At 42.3% G+C, this 22,987-nt stretch overlaps 1 protein-coding gene across 4 annotated transcripts in view; it reads right to left on the reverse strand.

Annotated features, from left to right (window-relative positions):
• LOC127642031 (serine/threonine-protein kinase N2-like) overlaps positions 1 to 22,779 on the reverse strand; it is a 39,614-nt gene extending 16,835 nt beyond the window's left edge. For 2 of the 4 annotated variants that reach the window (XM_052124780.1, XM_052124775.1), the window contains exons 1-7: positions 22,545 to 22,779; positions 11,435 to 11,711; positions 10,791 to 10,945; positions 7,532 to 7,661; positions 4,684 to 4,835; positions 1,262 to 1,478; positions 573 to 755 (exon numbers count right to left, since the gene is read on the reverse strand). In XM_052124780.1, coding sequence (XP_051980740.1) covers positions 573 to 755; positions 1,262 to 1,478; positions 4,684 to 4,835; positions 7,532 to 7,661; positions 10,791 to 10,945; positions 11,435 to 11,711; positions 22,545 to 22,565 — 1,135 coding nt within the window. In that variant the 5' untranslated portion in view covers positions 22,566 to 22,779. Of the gene's footprint in view, positions 1 to 572; positions 756 to 1,261; positions 1,479 to 4,683; positions 4,836 to 7,531; positions 7,662 to 8,216; positions 8,697 to 10,790; positions 10,946 to 11,434; positions 11,712 to 21,756; positions 21,876 to 22,544 lie in introns of those variants that run through there. The other 2 variants (XM_052124788.1, XM_052124794.1) reach the window with 2 other exon arrangements.
• Positions 22,780 to 22,987: the final 208 nt, after the last annotated feature.

Consider the following 22,987-nt stretch of genomic DNA (forward strand, 5'->3'; position numbering starts at 1 on the left):
TCACATTGGTGTGTTTGTGTGCTTAACCTGGATGTCTCAACCGAGTGGAGAACGTGAGATTACCTCTGTATCATGGCATCGCGAATACATCACACGAGAGACCGCTTGAACTCCACCCTCTCGTGAAGCTTCCTGGAAGCGATGATTTAATGTTTAAAAAGTACTTAAATATTTATCTTTTTTGCACCAAAAGAAATCCTATTGCTTCAGAAGACATTAATTTAACTGCTGGAGTCATATCAATGATGTTTAGGCTGACTGTCTGTGATTGTTTTGAGCTTCAAAAATCAGATCACCATCCACTTTCATTTTAAGAACCTACTGAGCAAAGATATTTTTCTATTTTTCTTCAAATATGTTCTGATGAAGAAAGAAAGTCATACACACCTGGGATATCATGAGGGTGAGTAAATAATTTGAGAATTTTAATTATTTAGAATTTTAGTTTTTAAATCACAAAGACTCTTACTATAGGAAAACGAGTCTTCCACTAAAGTACATTCCGTTTCTCTATTTTAGATTCATCCATTTAGATGAGACAGGAAAAGGCAGATTGCTCTTGAGATACTCACAGGAGAGCTCATCTGTCTTGGTGGTCTTGCCGTTGGTGTTGCGGGTGGAAAGTCCGGTTCTCATCCTCATTGATTTGGACTCAGTTGGGCTCCCAGGGGTGGAGGAGATGTTGCTCACCCGACAACGGCCTGGGACTGACTCCAGAAGGTCCTGACAACCCATCAGCCTGACCTCCAGTTGCCCTGAAAACATACAAAGGCTATACATGATCCAACAGCCATACTTATTCAAAACATATTAAAACTTAAGGGTGACATTTTCACCTATCCCATCTTAATATGCAGAGACAAATATATCGAATACATTTGTAGGTTAACTGCAAACACTGTGTCTCTGTGGCGCTATAAAAATTTATTTTATTGTTTTCAGCAACCAGTCCAGCTCAACACAACATCATCGAGTTGGGGACGGGACTATCCATTTGTTTGCTCAATGGCAGATGGGGTGTCTTCAGAAGGCTGTTTGAACTTTACAGTGTTACTACAATGCAAAGGCTATATTTGATAAACACACCAGTGAAACATACTGTTCTCCAACTTCCTTCACTAATTTACATGTTAGGGTGTGAGATCAACATTTAATGCAGGTGACATATGGAGTACAAATTCCCCTGACACCTTCTAGAAATCAGAGTTCCATAACCTTCAAGGCTATCTTGTAGTCACAGTCATTTCAACAGTGTCAATACCTGTCAGGCTGGCTGGTTTGAAGTAAGAAGAAGCTGCTGAAGATGAAGAGCGCAGGCGATCTCTCTGCAACCCAACAACAGGCGAGGAGCCCACTGTCAGCTCCTCTTTAATGGCAGCTCGTTTGGGATGGTCGTGTGGAAGTTCTCCAAGCCGCTGCTCCAGTGACACACGCAACAGGTCCAGTTTCTGAGAGGACTCGTGCAAACGGGCTTGAGCCTAGACACAGATAAATATGCACAGAAACACAAGTTCAGCAAGCACAAATTTCTTCGAGAGTTGTGCGACATTTAATGACTTCATTCAGGACCATGCCCATGTAACATGCAAATCTTTCTCATAATATACTGATGAGAAATTTCAACAGCTGCTTCAAGAGCACCAAACTAAAGCAGGGTTGCTGCAGAGTTTTTAAAATCAAAAGTTAAGACTTTAAGATCTTTTTCAAGACCTGAACAAATCAAATTAATACCATATCCCCATACCAAAACAAACCAACATAATCTCTAAATAAATCATGTATCAAAGACTCTTACTTAAACAGGCAGGGGCACACATTCAACATGGTCTTAACAATGCTTTTCAGTACAACAGAGTAGGCTAAATGCAAGTTTAAAATACTCGAGACATGTTTTCCACACAGATGCAAATTCAAATTGGTTTACATGCAATTACAAAAATAGATAAAATTAGAGGTCAGACGATATTGGATTGTGCTGGTTCAATAATGTGTTGAAAGAAGTTAATCTTCCAATAGTTTTTTTTTTTTTTAAATTGGTAACCATACTAAACGTTTAAAGGTGCATTCTGTAGACCTCCATGAAGATGGCACCCCATATAATTAAATAATTACCAAATCTATACCATTCGTTTTTGTGCTGTTTTATGCAGCAAAAATTTACATTTGTGCTGGTTTGGAGTTTGAGATGCAATACATAATATGTTTGGTTGTGTGACGTCACTACACACCCCATGTGGACCAAATCGCTCCAAACCTACATAGTTAGTTTGTGCTTGATTTGTGCCGTTAAAAGAAATACTGCAACCATTTCCCTTCCTTAGATATAGCAAGAAACTTTTCGGGAGCAGTGACGTCACTCTCCACCCCATGTGGTCTGAAATGCTCCAAACCGGTGCCGTTCGTTTGTGCTAGATTTGTGATGGTAAAAGAAACATAATAAAATATTCCTATCTTTGTATGTAACAAGATAGCTTTTGGGAACCGTGAAATTGCGCAGGCTAAACCCCATGTTAATCACTCTTAACTGTCTCAACCGTTTGTGCACATTGCTGGTTTGTGCCATGTTTCGTAGAATTTGAAGTGTGACTGACATGGGGTTTAGCCTGCGTGATTTCACGGCTCCTTGTTAAATACAAAGAAAGGAATATGTTATGATGTTTCTTTCAATGGCAAAACTGGCACAAACGAACAACGGCGGTTTGGAGCGATTTGGACTTCATGGGGTGGAGAGTGACGTAACTGCTCCAAAATACAAGCTGTTATTTCTAAGGAAAGGAAATAGATACCAGATTAAATTTAACAGCACAAATCAAGCACAGACAAATGGCACCTCTTTGGAGCGAGTTGGACCGCATAGGGTGGAGAGTGACATCACTGCTATGCCAAAATACAATGTCCACGCATGTGTACACGGGGTCACATGAGGAAAAAGTATTTGTAAGAGCCTGTGTTATCCTCTTGTTTAGTTGTATCTGGCCTTCCACATCTCTTTCAGTCTTTGTTAGAGCCAGTTGTTCTTTTTCTTTGAAGTGTACACCTTTGTATGAAATCATCAGTTTTTTGGTAATGCCAAGCAATGTATAGCCTTCATTTTTCAAAACTGACTGACTGACGAGTTTCGAGAAAGTGATTTCTTTTTTGCCATTTTTGACCTAATATTGACCTTAAGACATGCCAGTCTATTGCTTAATGTGAACAAACACAAAGACAATGTTAAGCTTCATTTAATGAACCAAATAGCTTTCAACTGTGTTTGATATAATGGCAAGTGATTTTCTAGTACCAAATTAGCAATTTAGCATGATTACTCAAGGATAAGGTGTTGGAGTGATGGCTGCTGGAAATGGGGACTATCTAGATTTGATCAAAAATGACTTTTTTCAAATAGTGATGGTGCTGTTTTTTACATCAGCAATGTCCTGACTATACCTTGTGATCAGTTGAATGCCACTTATTGAATTAAAGTACCAATTTCCTCCTAAAAATTATTCCAAACTTTTGGCCGCCAGTGTAAGTTCTTTGTCTTTGCAGGTCTTTCTGTCTTCTTGCTTCAGACCGTTTTCCCTTCTTTGGCTGCTTCTTCTGAATCTCCGGTTGTCTCCACTTCTAAATCACAATAATAAGTATGTTCCAATGTGTTCTTTTCTCTCTTTGCATCACCAAACAACACTGCGCTAGGCATAGACAGGCGTATCTACATAGGCGGCAGCCAATCAGCACAAGGATTCTCTTCGACATTTCGTGAAACACAGTGGGTCACATTGAAGGGTGTGATCCACACCATGTATAATAAAAACACTTTTTATAGAAAACTATTATGAGTACTGTCTTCATCTCATGTGAGTGTACACCATTCAGATCACTCTTCACTAAAACACAATTCATTTGTTCATGTGTTAAATGTTTTAAATTAGCTCCAAATTCCTGAATGCACCTTTAACTTTAAAAGCACTTTAACTTTGAAATACACCGGGGACTCTTATTTTGAAATGTTTGCACATTAATGCTTCCAGCTGCTCATTCGAACAAATAAGGGATGTAAAATGTGCACTCCTACAATAATCTACAATGTATTACAATGTAAATAATTGAAAGTAAACATTGTAATTTCATCAACATTATATCATCATCATGAACAGTTGATCTTTAGTGATGGTTTGTCATACATTTCCGATATGGCTTCGTGATTGTGAACTGCTCTACAACAGCTGAAAACACTCACAATCCCCAATGTGCTTGGAGAAAATACAACAGTGCCGCGTTTTCACTCTGAAGGATGCAGCGCATGCATTAAATCAAATCATATTCTTTTGAAGTTTGATAATCACATTAGGTCATATCACAATTCCTGTCTTTCCATCCCCAAAATTTAAGACCTCTTTAAATATAAATGAAGACTTTTGTTGTATTTTAAGATATTTAAGACTTTTTTATGACCTTAAATTTGAGAAAACTGAATTTAAGACATTTTAAGACTTTAAGGGTCCGTGGGAACACTGTAAAGCCAATTTTATTCAAATTTAACAAATGGTGAAACATTGATTAATTACCATGGAGCACCCTATAGTTCACTGACACTCCATACGTGCAGAGATAATCTAATGAACTTCCATCTCAATGTGTCATACATGTCTGTTGGTTTCCCAATAGCCTTCACGTCAACAGAAAGATGCAAGTACTTACCTCCGCTAAAGCACGCCTGTCCTGCACTTTGTGTACACTGAGCTGCTTCACCACATTTTTGGCACCTTCTGCTACAGCTGCTTCAATCCTCAGATGGTGCCTGAGCTCCTCCACCCGCAGCTCAAGAGGACTAATTGTCTCAGAGGGGCGACCTGCACAAAAACTACCTTTAGAACAAAAACAAATCAAACTATCTTTCGACTGTCTTTGACCTAATGATTAGAGAGAACTTGGCTACCCTCTACCAGGTCAATACTCTTTTGGGAATTTCTATAGCTAAATTTTTTTCACTGATTCTTGAGATAAGGGCAAAACATGTCTTACATACAAAAGTCATCTTTATTTAAAATATGCTCAGTATACTCAGGGCATTTTTTAACTTTTATTTTAAAACAATTTCATTTTTAATGCATGCTCTATATTGGAAGCACATGTAACTTAACCTGTCCTCAGCAAGAGGTCACAATGTTAAACTGCTAAACAAAGTGTTTAAAAATGCAACAAATTCATGAATATAAATATCAAATGAAATGAAGGGATCTGTAAGATATCAAACAATACATTAAGAAAACTTTAAACAATATTTTCCATAAAAAAAACTCTTTTTTTTGTGTCCTCACTTTGCGTCAACTCTGTCAGATTTTTTACAAATCCTGAATAAATCAGGAAATGTCCTGATCAGCTTTAACTCTGAGTACCCCTTTCCCACTTCCTGCTCATGGTGGATGCAACAGTAGGACACATGGTCTGGTACATTTGATATTTTTATTAAGTCTCTGTGGTCACAGCTTCAAATTGTCAACTCCATCATTCTGATTATTATAATTTCTGTTAAAATTGTGGGATAAATTTTGGCATTTTAGTTTAGTTTATAGAGGCATCTTCAACAGAGGAAAAAAAAAGAAATGGCTCCAATGTACAACACATGGTTAAAGTGGAAAAATATAACATTTTGTCAACTCCAAAATTTTAAGAATAGTATGAAACAGAAACAAAATATATATTCATTCAATATATATATTAGGGCTGGGCGATAAAACAATATCGATATATATATCACGATAAAGAAAATCCAGAATAAGCTTTTGTGGAATTTTTTATATTTACTGCGTGTCGCTAAAACACAAGCAGTTTGGCTTTCTCAGGCGGCGTTTCCACTGGGGCGGACGAAATCCACTCAAAAGGCACTCACAGCGCTAGGAGAGAGACCTTGCTCCTCACCGCTGCCAATCCTACGATCCACCTTAAGAGCATGACGCTCGGCTTTCATAGGAATTAATTGAAAACGCTCTCAGCTTCGCTCACAACGCACCAGTGGTTACATAGTGTCAGACTGGATGAACTTGTTAATGCTAACTGCCTTGCTAACGATTAGGTTACTTCGGACATCGGATTGATTCCATCCGCACCGCAAGACTTCATAACAACGATTGCGCTCTCTCTCTCATTGTCTCTTGTAAAGAGCGCGACAGGACAACAGTGATGTGGACAACAGCTCTGATCTTTCTGCGTTGTAATCTTGAATATTATTCTCTAGCACCAAACATGCATAATTTCTGCCCTGTCATGCTCCGCAGGCGTTGCCTCTTTTCCCTGCATGTGTGTAGACATGAAGCGCTGCAGGAGTTAATGTGGTTTCAAAGCACCTTTTAGACCAAAATTAATAAATGTATCTTTATTAATCAGCATGTTACGAGCCTTTAATAATAAACAAATCGATTTCTGTTATAATTTTGTGAAAATTAATTGGATGTCTGGAATGGATAAGGAAAGACTAAAATTACTAGTTGGTAGACTAGTCTCTCACTTTAATGAAACTATACAAATGTTTTTTTAAATAAAAATAAAAAAATCTACATTTTCTCTTGGGACACCTCAGAACCCACATTCAGCATCATTCCACAGTCACAAGGGCTTCTATGCCCCCATACTTGGGTATCTGAATCTAAAGAAATATAAAAAATATTTAATTTTAATATAAAGATATTCCAACAAATACTGGACTGATGTAACTATGCTTCAGAACAAACAGATGATCTTTTAACATTAATTTTCAATTGATAAACGGTAAAAGACGGTAAAATTGGTAAAAGATCCCGCAGACCCCACTGCTTTGGCCATTTCTGGACCCCCTGTGCAGTTTTGTAGAGACTATTTTGACTGTTTAGAATTTATTTTTTCTTCCATCAACTTTGAAATAAAAAAAGAAAGTGCAATGTGTAAATGTATATCGTGATATATATATATATATATATATATATATATATATATATATATATATATATATATATATATATATATATCTGAACAATATGAAAAAGATTATCGTGATAACAATTTTGGCCATATTGCCCAGCCTAATATATATATATACATATATATATATATATATATATATATATATATATTGAATGTATTTTATCACTTAACTCCCTTACTGAACAATATTATTAGATAATTAAAGGCTTTACATTTTGTTGGATGAATCAAATTAAAATAGCACACTTTTTGGTGTGTCTGATGGAGTTGACACAAATGACAGTAAGATGCAAGTTATTACACATCAAAAGAATATATATATATTTCTTTATAAAAACCTGTACCCTTACATCGTTCATTAGCTGAGACCTTTGTCTATAAATATATCCATTTTAAATTAATTTAGTATTAAAAAATAAAAACTCAAAAATATTTTAAACATGTTTTGTCCCTTATCTCAAGAATCAGTGTTTTAACAGTGGAATGTGCTGAGGTTGCAAAAATTCTAGTATAATCTCTAAACAAATCCATAGTTATCACAATTTCCTACATGTTCTCCTTCCTCATAGAGACTACAAATTTTGCTCACCCTCTGGCTGTGTGGTCTCTCGCTCTCCCACTCTGGTCTGGGTGACTTTGACGATCTGCATGCGGATCAGCTCGATTTTCGTCCTGCTATCCTGCAGCATCTGCTGGGCTGTGGACAACATCTTTCGGTCCTTGGGAGAGAAAACAGAGATGATCGAATGATAGTGACAAGGTGCCATTAGGAGATTAAAGAGCAAAGACATGGGAAAAGAAAGATACAGGGAGTCTGGGACACTGAGAGAAAATGTTCAGCACAAGAACAAGCTAAACTGTCCCAATAAGAGGAATTAACATGAAGACCAACAGATCAATAGTCTGGTTGGCATAATTGGATGATGCTGGCCATTACTTTGAATCAGAATTATTTGTGCCAATAAGTGATTGGTAAAATGTTTCAGCACTGGCTTTCACTTGTTTGTTTAAGTGCAAAGAGAGAACATTGAAATTTTATTGACTAAGCAGAAAAAATATTGTAACATAAAAGTCAAATCAAGTCATTGTTTTTTTTTTGCATGATTATTAGGTGCTACTAGTTTCAAGTCAAAAAGCAAAATGGAAAATGCACACCGCAGTCACGCTCGGGTCTCAGGAGGTAATAAGTCCTAGAGCAAACAACACTGCAAACATGTGACCTGAAACCTGCAGAAAAGAGTCATTCAGAAGGTAAAGGAAGGAGGAAACAATACCGTCCATAGCGCTCTCCCCCTCTCAAAGCATCTCAAGAGGTCATCTGTCATGTTTGGTGAACTCTCAGATGGCTGTATGACATCCCCTTGTTCTTTTTTGACCCCCATCAGACATCACCTCCTGATGTGTTCTTCTTGCTGTCCTCAGACCTCCTCATGTGATTTGTTTTCCCGACACTACACTTCACACATTGCTGACCAGCATCCGAGAAGACATCCCATTCTTCCTTCTTATTGTTGTACTGTCCTTGCATCCCACTTGCTTGCTTGCTACTCCCCTCCCCTTCTCAAACTGGTTCTTTCTTCCTCTCGCTCTCTCCGTTTACAGATCTCCTTCGACAGGAGTTAGCTACCTCTATGCCTCTGCTGCTGCCTTGCCCTGCCTGGCTGGCCCAAACCCGAATGCTTCAGCATTGGTCGGTGAAAAGTCACATGGCTAATGCTGTCACCAGGCCCAGGACAGGAGAATCCGAATCAGTACCAAGCGTTTCCTCTTCAAACCACACACTCAAAAGTGGTGATGCTTGAGTGCATTTGTGTGTGTGTGTTCAGGTATATATGGTTTATGAGGACTATTCATTAGCACAATTCTAGATTATACACATGTAATTATGATATAAACATGGTTCAACCAAAAGGCTAAAAAAAAAAAAAAAAAAAACCTAAATGTTTTTTTTTTTGTTTTTTATGTAAAAATGCAGAAAGTATTCTGTGAGGTTTAGTAGGGGTGTGTGATCAGTGCTCAGTATTCAAGCTGTCTGAATTCAGCACAGACATACATCACAGAGCTGCCAGAACACAGTGTTCTCAGGCAAATACAGCAGCATTATTGGAGCCCTGTCTGATAGAAACGCACAGGCTCTGAGAATAAGTGGCAGATACAATGATAGCTAGCTAGAGGTCATGGGACCGACACTCTTAACGGTAATAAAGTATGGGACTCATGGGGAACAGAGGGGGAGGTGACTCTGTGTGTGTCTGTGTGCGTGTGTGTTACCATCCTTCATAGTCTTTGGAAGCAACCCAAACTTATTTAAAAACCAACCCCACCCCCACAACACACAAACATCTGCATGACCTCACAAACTATTGTTTTGATTTGTGACGTGTTTAGTGATCCTGCAAGACCATTTAGCAATTTCCATTTTAATTCAATACATAATGCTTCCTTGATGGATATCATATGATGTCAAAATTTGTCAAATCGTTTGTCATGTTTATAACAAAAATAAGTCACGTCCGTAACACTTATTTGTTCCTATTTATGTGAACACAACAATGAATACAAATTAAACATGACATGTTCTTAGTGATTCTAAGCATTCTACATTATGTGGCTATTATTATTTCTGGATTGTGCATTTAAATTTTCAGAGTGTGTGGTCCCAGAAAAACTAATGTGCTTTTCTGTCACGTCCATAATGCAAGTTCATTTCCCGATCTAAAATTGAAAAAAATTCAAACTTGTTTACACTGAAAATGTTCTGATGTCTGGTCTCAATTTGCAGGGGTTTATGATCATAGCTACAAGTGGTTTGATATATAGGTAATGAGTGCTTATTATGTTCAATTAAATGTCACGATTTTACTGCAATTGTCACATCTGTAATGCTTTAACTGCTACTTAATCTATAAACACTACCTGGCCAAAAAAAAATAAAACATAACCATTTGGATTTAAGGCAGTGTTCAGAAGTTGCTTCAATTGGTCTGGCCACAGACCTGAATGTACTGAATGACCAGGTTATCCCATCAATAGATTTATTTTTTTTCCCTGATGGCATAGGGCATATTCCAGGATGGCAATGCCAAGATTCATCAGGCTCAGATTGTGAAAGAGTGGTTCAGGGAGCATGAGGAATATTTTTTATACATGAAATGGCCACCACAGAGTCCTGACCTTAACCCCATTGAAAGTCATAGGGATGTGCTGAAGAAGACTTTACGGAGTAGTTTGTCTCTCCCGTCATCAACACAAGATCTCAGGCAAAAATGTATGTGCCTCTGGATGGAAATAAATCTTGTGACATTGCATATGGTTGTCGAAACAATGTCACGACAAGTGCGTGCCGTAATCAAAGCTAAAAGCGTTCCAACAAAATATTTGAGTACGCTAATTTTGCTTTGGCCAGGCAGTGTATTAGTGGCTTTTAACATGCCAGCAACTGTTTTATTGCCAGCCATTTATTAGCTTCAATTTCTCTGGATTAATTAAGAAAAACCTAACTAACCTGAATAAAGTCCTGACAGTGAAATCAGAAGCACCTGTCTTGTGTGTTCTCAACTCCAACGTGCATGACGCTGAAGCAGCAGTGGTGCCATCCAAGGGAAGGTTGAATTACAGTTGTTTGGGTGAAAAGTGCTTATCAAAAATCCACAGGACAGGGCATTCTCAATAAGATCTTAACATCCCCCACTTCCCCTCATATATTTTTTTACGGATTTATACAATTCACATGGGTCACATTTTTAGGTCAGAATGACCAGAATTCCGGATTAATCTGGAAAAATAACATCCTTATAAATGACAAAAAAAAAAAGTAATATAATAGGGACTGTAGAGGAACTTCTCACCTTTACAGAACTGTTGGTATATGTCTGGATGATGTTTTCGGCTCCTTGTTTCACTTTGAGCTCCATTGTAAGCTGTTTTTTTAAGGTATGGACACGGCTGACCAGTGGTGATGTGGCCTCTTCCCAATGGCACGGGTCTGGAGAGGTGGCATCATCTGAGAAAACAAGACCAAACAGCCTATTATCGAAGTGGAATAAATTCTGCACTATATGAAGACATTAAGCATGCAAATATTGCACAGCATTTTTATAAAAAATATTGTTTAACCCAGGTTTTCAAAAGTAAAGCTGCACTTTGGATTTAAGTTTTCATCAATAATTAAATGTTAAACAGATCTGTCTAGCCATTCCTGATAACACACAATAAGGCCATGGCTTTAAAGAATCTCAGTTTATATATTTAAAAAGAAAAACCCACTAATGTCCAGTCAAAATCCACTGTTAAGGGGAGAGAGCAAAACTGCTCAATAAGCAAAAGCTGTTTTGAGTTTATTTTCTGAACTGTTTTTAGCCTTAGTTTATTATGTGAAACATTCAAATTCCAAAACAGATTAATTCTATTATTATATCAGTTTTAATAAACACAATGAAACTATGAGCTCACCATATCATGCCAAAGCATCGCCTCACCATTCCACTCTCACCTGTCACAGTCTCTTTCTGTGTGGCCATAGCACGAGCGTTCAGTTCCTGGAGCTCCCAGTGGAGCTGCTCCAGCTTCTGACTGGAGGCTCTAAGCTGACCATCGACATCGGCCGCATTCTTGCGGTTGCTCACCGCCCGTCGCAGCCGCTCAGCTGCCTCTTTGATCTTAAGTTCCCGTTGGATCTCCTGCCGGAGAAGGACAATTGCATCCTCTACCCGCTGCTGGAACTCAGGGTCCATGAGATCGCCTTCGGCCAGACCCCGAAGACAGCTTTTCTGTGATGTATAAGAGCAAGGACAATGAGCAACAGGTAAAAAATTTAAAAACATAAAATTAAAATAAAAACTAATTCAACAGGTTGATAAGGTTCAACAAGTATATTTCATGGCATTTGCCCTTTGGACAAAACATACCTAAACATAATGAATATGTGTTCATTAGTTAAACTACTGCAAGTATTTGAGCAGCTGAATATAAATGGTAAAGTAAATAAATAATAGCATCATACAAACCAAATAATCCATAATGCAAAGAAGTGTGAACATGATAATCTCAGAGATTAGTGTTCAAACTGTTTAAAGGGATAGTTCAACCAAAAAGGAAAATTCTCTCATCATTTACTCACCCTCATGCCATCCCAGGTGTGGATGACTTTCTTTCTTCTGCAGAACACAAATTAAGATTTTTAGAAGAATTTCTCAGAAAGGAAGTGAATGGTTATCAGAATTCTGAAGGTCTAAATATCACATAAAGGCATCATGAAAGTAATTCATACAACTCCAGTGGTTTATGAATGTCTTCTGAAGAGATCCAATCCGTTTTAGGTGAGAACAAACCAAATTATAACTCCTTTTTCACTATACATCTTGACATTGCAGTCTCTGGGCATAATTATGATTTCAAGCTCGATTACACTTCCTAGTGCTTGAAGCATGTGCAGAGCACTAGATGGCGCTATAGGAAAAGTAGTCGAGCTTAAAATTATAATCACTAAGGAGACGGCTGTCAAGATTTTCAGAGAAAAGGGAATTACATTTTGGTCTATTCACACCCAAAACAGATTGGATCGCTTCAGAAGACATTGATTAAAGGTGCACTCGGTACTTTTTTCCCCCATTAAATTTTTTTTTTAACTATTAAATAAATTAATTGTAATTTTGAAACACATGTTTAAAAAATCATGAGCACTCTAGTCATATCAGTAACCTTACAAAAGCTATTTTATTCTACATTGGGCAAGGGTGCCCTCATAGGACCAGCCATTTTAGAATCACATGACCACCTGAATAATACTCAATTAATCTGAATAACCATCTTGTTATTGGACACTTTCACTCTTGGATTAAATGAATCATGGCTGATTGTGACTAGTGAATTTCTACAATGGCATCTGTAACTGAAAACTACTGAGTTTGAATGATGTTGAATCCACACCACTAGGTGTAACTGAAAGTCCAAGATGACACAAACAAAAAGTTACTGAGTGCAACTTTAAACCACTGTAGACATATGGATCACTTTTATGGTGCCTTTAAGTGATATTTGGATGTTCTGGCCACCACTTGCATTGTATGGACCTACAGAGTTCAAATATTCTTCAAAAAAATCTAAATTTGTGTTCTGCAGAAGAAAGTAAGTCATACACATTTGGGATGGCATGAGGGTGAGTAAATGATTAGATAATTTTTTTGGGGGTGAACTATCACTTTAAGAACACTAACAGTTGGTTATTTTCAGACAGTGGTTGGACGGTGATTGACAATCATTTCTGTTTGTTTTAGGAGAGAAGTGTTGACAGACTGGGAACAATGGCTTTTTTCTGTAAAACATTTTTCATTTTAAAAGACTAGTTTTCACTCTCCGACACATAGAGGGCAGTGTTCACACATTTTCACATTCTTGTTACACCATCCAACCAACAGCAGACCATAATGAACCAGTCATACCCATAGACATAATAAATACATAGACGCCCTATTGGCCGCTTTGGAACGTTGCTGCAATACGTCAACGCGTCCGCCATTTTGCGGAGGCAAGACTGCGCTGTAATCAAATGCAAGTAAACGGGTGAGTTGCGGTTCCCTATCGAGAGGTCTCTCCTATTGCGTAAGTAGCTTACGCTATGGGAAAACTCAGTTTCTCGAGAAATATTGAAGTCTTTATGTAAAACGCATTGCAGCTGCACAGCAGACAGCGATGAGCCGAGGCAGCTCGGTCATTGGCTGTGCCGCGGCAACTGCTTCGAACCAATGACGGGCGACTCTGAATGCGCTGACCAATGGGCGCTACGCCTGTGTTTGCGTGCTCAGAGCCTGCCGAAATTAGCATAGGCAGGCTATATAATGGGCACCCCGTCATGCGAGTTCCTTTAGATTTAATCTCCTTCAGCGAAGACCTTCTCTTCGCTGGATCCTCCGGATTGTTGGAGTCTTTCGCCGCCGTTGACAAGCTTACAGCGGGACTGCTAAGAGGACGCCGGCGCCTTCAGCCGCCTTGAAGCCTTCTGCTACGCCATCCGGCGCGCGATCGCATATCCTTTACTGCAAGCGCCGCCCGCGACGCTTTTAAAAGTAAAAGAGTAATTTTCCAAGGCGTTGTTTCAAATGCCTTCAGCCTGCGCCTCGTGCAGAGGCCCTCTTCACGACGGAGATCGGCACATCATCTGCACTCGCTGCCTGGGTCTGGACCACGCAGAAGCTGCACTCATTCAGGGCGGATGCCCGAATGCGACTCCTTGGGCCTCGCCGAGCTGGCGCTTCGCTTTGCCGTTTTCACCGCAAACGAGCCGGCTTCCACCTTGCTGCCACCTCCGTTCGAGCCGCGCAAGAAAAAGCGCCGCTCACAGAGGCTGCCAGAGCATGCCGACTTCGGTGACGTCACGCCGGCCCAGTCCCCGCGTGCATCACCGCTACCAGAAATCTCCCCGCCGCCAGTCCATTTCACGAGAGCGGATCTGCACCCCTCCAACAAAGCGGTGGGTCTCGTCTCGTTCGGCACATCAGGGGACGACGATGGAAAGGATGACAGCCTCTCTCTTGACGCTGCATCCGACGACTGGCCGCGCCATCGACATCAGCGGACACGAGCGCGGGCACCAGCATGGACTCGGAAATCGTCCGTATCCTGTCAAAAGCTGTGGAAGACCTCTGGCTCGACTGGTCTTCCCCGGAAGAACCCGCCCGCAGCCGGCTGGACAAGTGGTTCCTGCAGGGGCGCCGGCAGGCCCCCCCGACAGAGACCCTCTCCTTTCTTCCCTGAGGTCCACGACGAGCTCACAAAGTCGTGGAAAGCCCCGCACTCTGCTCGCCTAAAGCGTTCTTTTTCTTCCTCGCTCTCCTCAGTGGACGGCGCAAGAGAAAGAGGCTACGAGGCAACTCCGCCCCTCGAGGAGACCGTGGTCAACCATCTATGCCCACCCTCCACCGCTGGATGGAAGGCCAGAGCTTCTCACCCCTCGAAGCCCTGCAGAACCACCTCAGCTCTCGCCGGTCGCGCATACGCCGCCGCTGGCCAAGCTGCGTCAACGCTGCATTCGATGGCGGTCCTACAAGTTTTTCAGGCCAAACTCCTCCGCACCATGGACGAGTCTGGACCTGAACCCGAGGCTTTCAAGGACCTGCGCAGCGCTACGGACGTAGCCCTGCGAGCCACAAAGGCCACCGCCCAATCCATCGGCCGGGCCATGGCTAATTTGACCGTCCTTGAGCGCCATCTGTGGCTAACGCTAACGGAGATGAAGGACGCGGATAAGGCACCATTTCTTGACGCGCCTGTCACTCCAAGCGGCCTGTTCGGACCGGCGGTGAGAGAATTCACTGAGCGCGTCACTGAGGCTCGGAAGGATTCGCAAGCTATGCATCACTTCCTGCCCAAGCGCTCCAGCTCGTCTCAGAAACCGCCCCAGCAGCAGCAGCGAGCCAGGGCAGAGCCGCCCGTCTCCCAGCCGAAGAGCAGACCTGAAAAGGACGCTCGAAAGCCGCACGAGCAACGAGGTCCTTGGCCCAGAATCACTCTGAACACGGAGCCTTGTAAGTCTTCCAGGCAACAGGAAGAAAAAGAGAGAGTACGTGTCTCGCAAAAGCCGGACCGCTCTCTCTCAAACATCTAAAACATTACCCAGTCCCCTTACAGGCAGCTGGAAATGTCTATACAGCAGTCAATGGGCCAGTCATAAAACTCGTTCACCTGCAATCAAACGCCGTTTTTACGGCGACACACAGAAATCACGAAAAGAGTCATTTTCTGCCTGTGTCACTAAGGGTTCACATGTCCACACTAAAGTGCGCATTCCCACATATCAATACTGTCCAAACAGTGCCAAATACCTCCCCAGTTCAGGCTGGATGTCCCAAAAATGTAGATCATGTGCCTATTGTCATGTATGCACCACTACACACAAGCACTGTTCCCACAGTTATAAACACTTCCCCAGTAAAAACGGGAAATACTATAAGTGTAGCGCGCATGCCTGCTGTACTGCACGCACCCCTACACACAGCTACCCATACAGTTTCAAACAGCTCTCTATTTCATGCCGCAAGCATCACAGATGCAATGCGCGAGCAAAGAAACTCCCCGCTAAATGCGGAAAGCTTTATGAATGTGGCGCGCGTGCCTATTATGATGTATGCACCCCCACCCCAAAACACTGTTCATACAGTTTCAAGCATCTCTCCGACTCATGCTGTGAGCATCTCGGAGATAGTGCACGTGCCTGTACTCTCACACGCACCCCTGCACTCGGCACTCAATACGGCTGCTCAGCGCGCACCTGCGCCTCTGAGAGCCGTAGACTCTGTGTTAGCACAAAGCGATTTGCCGGTGGGGCCCATACGTCACTGCGACACGCCCCCAGCCAGCATTCAGCCCATATCTGTGCGAGCAGAAGCCTGGGAAAAAAATCCCCAACATGCCGAAATGGGTTTTGAACATAATAAAACACGGATACTCACTTCAGTTCGCTCGCAGACCACCTCGCTTTTCAGCGGTGGTCGAGACGAAAGTGAGAAAAGATGTGTCACATGTTCTACGCACCGAGGTGCTCAAACTGATAGAGAAGGGCGCTATAGAAACTGTTCCTCCCTCTTTGAGCGAGGCGGGTTTTTACAGCCGCTATTTTCTCGTCCGGAAAAAGGACGGTGGCCTTCGCCCCATCCTGGATCTCAGACATCTGAACAAAGCTTCAATAATTCGCTCGTTCAGAATGTTAACACCAAACATATCCTCGTGCAAGTTCGCCCCGGGGATTGGTTTCTATCAGTGGATTTGAAAGACGCTTACTTTCACATTCGATAGTGCCTCATCACAGGCCCTTTCTGAGATTAAGCTTCGAGGGACAGTCATACCAGTACACAGTACTACCATTCGACCTATCATTGGCCCCCGTACATTCACGAAATGTATGGACGCGGCACTTTCCCCTGAGACAGCGGGAGTCGCGAATACTGAATTACCTCGACGATTGGCTAATCATAGCACAATCAGAGGACCAGTTAATGACGCACAGATCTTGGATTATCAGCCATCTAGAATGCCTGGGTCTCAGAATCAATTTTGCAAAGAGCGTGCTATCCCCAGCCAGAATATCTCTTTTCTGGGAATAGTGCTAGACTCAGTGCAGATGACAGCGCGCCTCTCATCAGAGCGCGCACTCTCTATTCGACGCCTTGCAACATCGTTCAGAACAGTAGCGCCGCGCCCGTCAAGCGATTCCAAAGAATGCTCGGTCTCATGGCCTCGGCATCAGCTGTACTCCAGCTAGGATTGTTGCACATGCGTCCTCTCCAGCACTGGCTCAAGAGCCGTGTCCCCACTCACGCGTGGCGCTCGGGCCACTTTTTGATCAGAGCGAATCACGGCTGTATAAAAGCCCTGACGCCCTGGAAAGCCATCAACTGGTATCAAACCGGCGTGAGTCTGGGCGTAAGTACGCGGAGAAAAATGATCATGACAGATGCCTCCAAAATAGGATGGGGGGCCCTTTACGAGGGCAGGTCTGTCTCCGGGTTTTGGTCAAACCCAGAAAAGCGCCTACACATAAACTGTCTGGAAATGAAAGCGGTCGCCTTGGCTCTCAGAGCCCTGCTTCTGTACCTAAAAAATGAACATGTCCTGGTCCAAACGGACAACATGATGGTAGTTTCGTATATAAATCGCCAAGGTGGACTCAGGTCGAGCTCTCTGCACTCTATGGCCAGGGAGCTCATCCTATGGTCACAACACCACCTGCGCTCGCTAAGGGCAGCGCACGTGCCAGGTGTCCTGAACCAAGGAGCGGACATGCTATCCAGAGACAAGGTTCTCCCAGGAGAATGGTCTCTCCACCCTCTGACGGTTCAGTGGTTATGGCAAACCTTTGGCGAGGCAGAGGTCGACCTCTTCGCCTCCAAGGAAAACGCGCACTGCCCTCTCTTCTTCTCAAAAGCACGGACGCGCTCGCCCAAGTTTGGCCGAGCCGCCCCTTGTATTCTTTTCCCCGATCGCGATGCTACTTCAGGTCATCAGTCGGATCAGGGAGGTGAAATGTGCAGTGCTCCTGGTAGCCCCACTCTGGAAAAACCAGGCGTGGTTTCCAGAACTGATACAGATGATGCAATCTGCCCCATGGCCGATTCCGCTGAGGCAAGACCTCCTCGGACAGGCCAGCGGGATGATTCTTCATCCCCGCCCGATCTGTGGGCCCTCCATGCATGGCCCCTCAGCGGGTTCCGAGAACCTCCCCAGTGGAGTTTTGAGAACCATTACTGAGGCGCCAGCGCCCTCTACGGCGCTTGTATGCCCGAAAGTGGAAAGTGTTCAGTGACTGGTGTGATACCAAGAGTTTGAACCCCAAAGCGTCGCGAGATACCAAGTGTACTCGCCTTTTTGCAGGAGTTGCTGGAGGCGGGCCGCACACCCTCCACGCTCAAAGTCTATGTGGCTGCCATAGCGGCGTCACACAATCCTGATAAAGGACATTCATTAGGGAAAAGCGATCTGATCGTTCGTTTCCTAAGAGAGCTAGGAGGATGAACCCTCCTCGCCCACCTTCGGTGCCGATCTGGGACCTGGCCCACGGTCCTGGGCGCACTCAAGGGTGCCCGTTCGAACCTCTCCGAACCGTGCACCTTAAGCAGCTCTCACTCAAAACCGCGCTCTTGCTGGCGCTCGCTTCAGTTAAAAGAGTGGGCGACCTGCACGTGCTGTCATCAAGCGCTGCTTGCCTGGAATTTGGACCTAACGATTGCAGAGTTGTCCTTAGGCCAAAGCACGGGTATATTCCTAAAGTGCTCTCTACACCCTTCAGAGCACAGGTGATATCTCTGGCAGCGCTATCGTCCCCAGCAGACGAAGGCGACACAAATTTACTCTGCCCGGTCAGGGCGCTCCGAGTATATTTGGAACGTTCTGCCCTGTTCAGACAGACGGAACAATTATTCGTATGCTTTGGCGGCCGAACTAAGGGTCTCGCTGTCTCAAAGCAAAGAATATCAGCTGGATAGTGGATGCTATAAGCTGGCATATGAAGCCAAGGGCCTTCAATGCCCCTTAGGCATCAGAGCTCACTCTACGAGGAGCATGGCCTCCTCGTGGGCGTGGTCGAGTGGGATACCCATTGAAGATATTTGTGCGCGGCAGGCTGGGCCTCAGCCGACATTTATCAGGTTTTATAACCTACAGGTCCCCTCATTGCATTCCAACATTCTATCAGCCTGACTATAGAATGGAATAGAGTGTGTGTATGCTGGGCATCACCTCCTCCCTTATAAGGTCCGTCTCTGACCGACTTAGAGGATTTATTATGCGTACCAGTACATAAAAGCTCAGTACATAAGATGTGTGCTTGTGTTTGTACAAAGAGCGCCCCGCCTTGGGCAAGGACGCTCTGTAATATCCCAGTATATAGCTCGCCGTTGGCCGGCTCGGGGAATAATCACTTTGCTTTAAAGCTCAGGCACCTGCCTCTGATTTTATAGAGCGAAGTCAGCACGCAGGGCGTTTTACATGGTGTTCCCATAGCGTAAGTGCAATAGGAGAGACCTCTCGATAGGGAACGACTCGAGTCGTTCCCTGAGAGGAGGGAACGAGTATTGCGTAAGCTGCCGTGCTTGTGCTTGGTCAGTTCGCTTCAGTCGATTGAACCTAAAGGAACTCGCATGACTTGGTGCCCATTATATAGCCTGCCTATGCTAATTTCGGCAGGCTCTGAGAACGCGAACACGAGGCGCGTGCCCATTGGTCGCGCGTTCAGAGTCGCCCCGTCATTGGTTCGAGCAGTTGCCGCGGCACAGCCAATGACCGAGCTGCCTCGCTCATCGCTATCTGCTGTGCAGCTGCAATGCGTTTTACATAAAGACTTCGATATTTCTCGAGAAACTGAGTTTTCCCATAGCGTAAGCTACTTACGCAATACTCGTTCCCTCCTCTCAGGGAACCGAGGTTACGCTAGTAACCGAGTCGTTTTTCTGGATAAAAACAAAAATAACGTTTACATTTAACAACCGATTTCAGTGGTTCGTACATGGTGTAACGAGTACTTGTCATAAAATTCGGTTTTAAGAAAATATTTAGATTTTCAGGAAATTTACTTTATAATATAAAATATAAGATAAAACTATACTATAAATCATGTCAACTCATGTCTCAACTTTCACAGCTCGCAAGCAAGTAGTGGTGGGAAGATCGGATCATTTTACTGACTCGGATCTTTGAGTCTCGTTCAGCAAAATGAACGAATCTTTTTTCGAGTCATTTCGTTCATTTCAGCAGAATATAATTAAATGTCATGTTAAATAGCCCAAAACATCAAGTAGTCTACTTACGAAAATGTTGATTCAATTTGAAATAAATAAATAAAAATAAACTATAGGGTAATGCAGCCAAAGCCAATTTATAAGAAACCGAAATGTTAATTTATTAATTGGGTCTTAAGTTTAAGCTATTGCAGTTAGTTCACCTCACCTCCTTTTTCTCCGCCTCTTGTGTCATCGGGTTCGAACTTCAAAGCGTTAAAAATACTTAGTTGTCGATGTCGACTTCGTCAGTGTCTGTGTGTGGGCCATGTGGTGTGACACAGCAGCCAATGCACTCACTGACTGCATGCACATGCAGCATACCGGTCCGGATCCGGAAAGATAAATGATTAGTTCAAGTCTCGACTCTCGAGTCTTCGGGTTTGGGTTCGGCCGGGTCCGAGTCTTTCGTTCTTCCTGTCAGTCCCATAGAGACTATGCTGTCAGTACCGGAAGAGAAATGATTAGTTAGTCTCTTCGGTTCGAGTCGTTCGTTCTTCAAGTCAGACTCACAAACCCATAGCACTATGCAGAGACAGAAATGATTAGTTCATCTTTCGAGTCTGAGTCCTTCGTTCTTTTGTCACGTGACAGCCCTATTAAATACTTAACCTAGTTCATAATTCACATCATTCTTACAAACATGTTGTAGTTAGTTTTTTTATTTGATTTTTACTTTTACAGTTACATGTTACGTTTCTGGTCTCAAATTGTATCTTTTTTCATATGTATTTGTGAATTTCTGTCATGAAGATTCTTTTCTATAACATTGAATGTAGTAATGTAGAATGTAGTATTCATGCATTTTTCCATTCACTATGTTTTTTAGTCCATAAAAAATCACCTAAAAAGTCTACGAGTTGTTTTGTGAAAAGTCACAGTATATAACTTAAATATGCAGTTATTTAATAAACCTATGAAACCTACACCTTTGTAACATAGCTTATTACAACACTGTACACACTATATTGACTGGATGTTTATTGTTTGTTTATTTTTTGCCAACAACGCTTTCAAAAAAATTGGATAACTATCCAAAAAGGAATTAAATAAAAATAAATAAAAAATAAATAAGAACGAAAAGGACACTATAAAGCCACAGAGTAACCATATAACTTAAATCACAATATGCAAAATGCATAGTGCTATGGGTTTGTGAGTCTGACTTGAAGAACGAACGACTCGAAACCGAAGAGATGAACTAATCATTTCTCTTTCCGGTACTGACAGCATAGTCTCTATGGGACTGACAGGAAGAACGAAAGACTCGGACCCGGCCGAACCCGAAGACTCGCGAAAGATGAACTAATCATTTATGACTTCATGTACCTTATGCGATGTTGCGCGCATGCGCGGTCAACACAAAATGAACGAATCACTCTCTGAGACAACTCGGTAGTCCCGAGTCATATTAATGTCAAAATGAACGAATCGTTCATGAACGACACATCAAGCTATTTTAGTCTGACTAACTCCGGTGGCCAACTAACGTTACTATTACTAATTATATAACGACCAAATACAACCAAAAACAAATGTTCAGTCTTACTTGTGAAAAGTAATTCCCCGAGACCTGTTTTCAATAGTGCGGCGATTTGTACAACCCAAAGCAGCACATGAGGCAGGCATTTTTCCTCAACTCCCGTTATGAGAGAAATGGGAACGTTGCCCTCCGCAATATGGCGGCCCGTGACGTACGCTCCAGTGGCCAATAGGGCGTCTATATTTATTATGTCTATGGTCATACCGTGATCCTTTCACCGCCAAGAACGGAAAACCGAATGAATGTACTTTAAAGCACAACAGATCTAAAGTTTAGACTATGTTTTTCCAAAACCTTTTTTATGTGTGTGTGTCCAACACCTAACTTCTCTTCCATTTAAGTCTCTGGTGAAAGACAGAAAAGGAAGCCAATCCCTGTAAAACCCGTTCTACCTAATCTCTTAGACCGATATTTAATGATATATGCAGAACCCAAAACACTATTAGTACTAACAGTATAAAGAAAACATAACTGAGATGCAGTTGAATTTCCATTGCTCACTTTTTCGTTCACATTGTTTTTGTTTTTTTTATCTATAGCCTATAGTCTATCTACAAAACAATTATTTATAAACATTTTATAAATAAGATTAACTTAAAACTGTTACAAATCAAAGTTGAGTCAAACAGTGCTCATCAACAATGTGTTTGGAAGAGAACAGAGTCCATCTGATTTATCCAGCTAAGACCAACGGGTTGTTTGATTTATCTGGTCGTCAAACAATACTTCTCGGATTCTCAATATTCTCCCTAACGAATTAAACTGTGTGAAATACAAGTTTTTTTTTTTATTACCTGTAATGTCACACTCGACATGGTGAAATATAGTCCGCCACGCAAGGAGCGGAGACTGATGTTCAACTCTCGGTTCTGACTCACGCGACGCCGGACTGAGTGACACTAGAAAGCATATCCAGATCTCAAATTGAATCTGAGAGGATAGACAAAAACACACATTCAGTGGGGGCAAAAACTACGTGCCGTTTCGCAGAAAGGTGGAGGAAGAAAAAGTGTCTGTCTGTCAATTGGGTGGCTGTGACGGCTCTCGGATTAGTTTTTGTTTTTTCCCAATGGAAGTTTTCTTTGCCTTCCCATTTCCTGAAATTTGAAAAATCCTTCGCCGCCTCCTTTTTCACTGATTGGCTAACATCGCTGTCAGTCACAAAAGCGTTGGCCAGGAATCATTTGTCGTAGACCAATCTACCGTTTTCCCGAACGCGGATGTGTTTTAGCTCGCA

This window comes from Xyrauchen texanus, chromosome 4, assembly GCF_025860055.1.
Source record: "Xyrauchen texanus isolate HMW12.3.18 chromosome 4, RBS_HiC_50CHRs, whole genome shotgun sequence".
NCBI lineage: Eukaryota > Metazoa > Chordata > Actinopteri > Cypriniformes > Catostomidae > Xyrauchen > Xyrauchen texanus.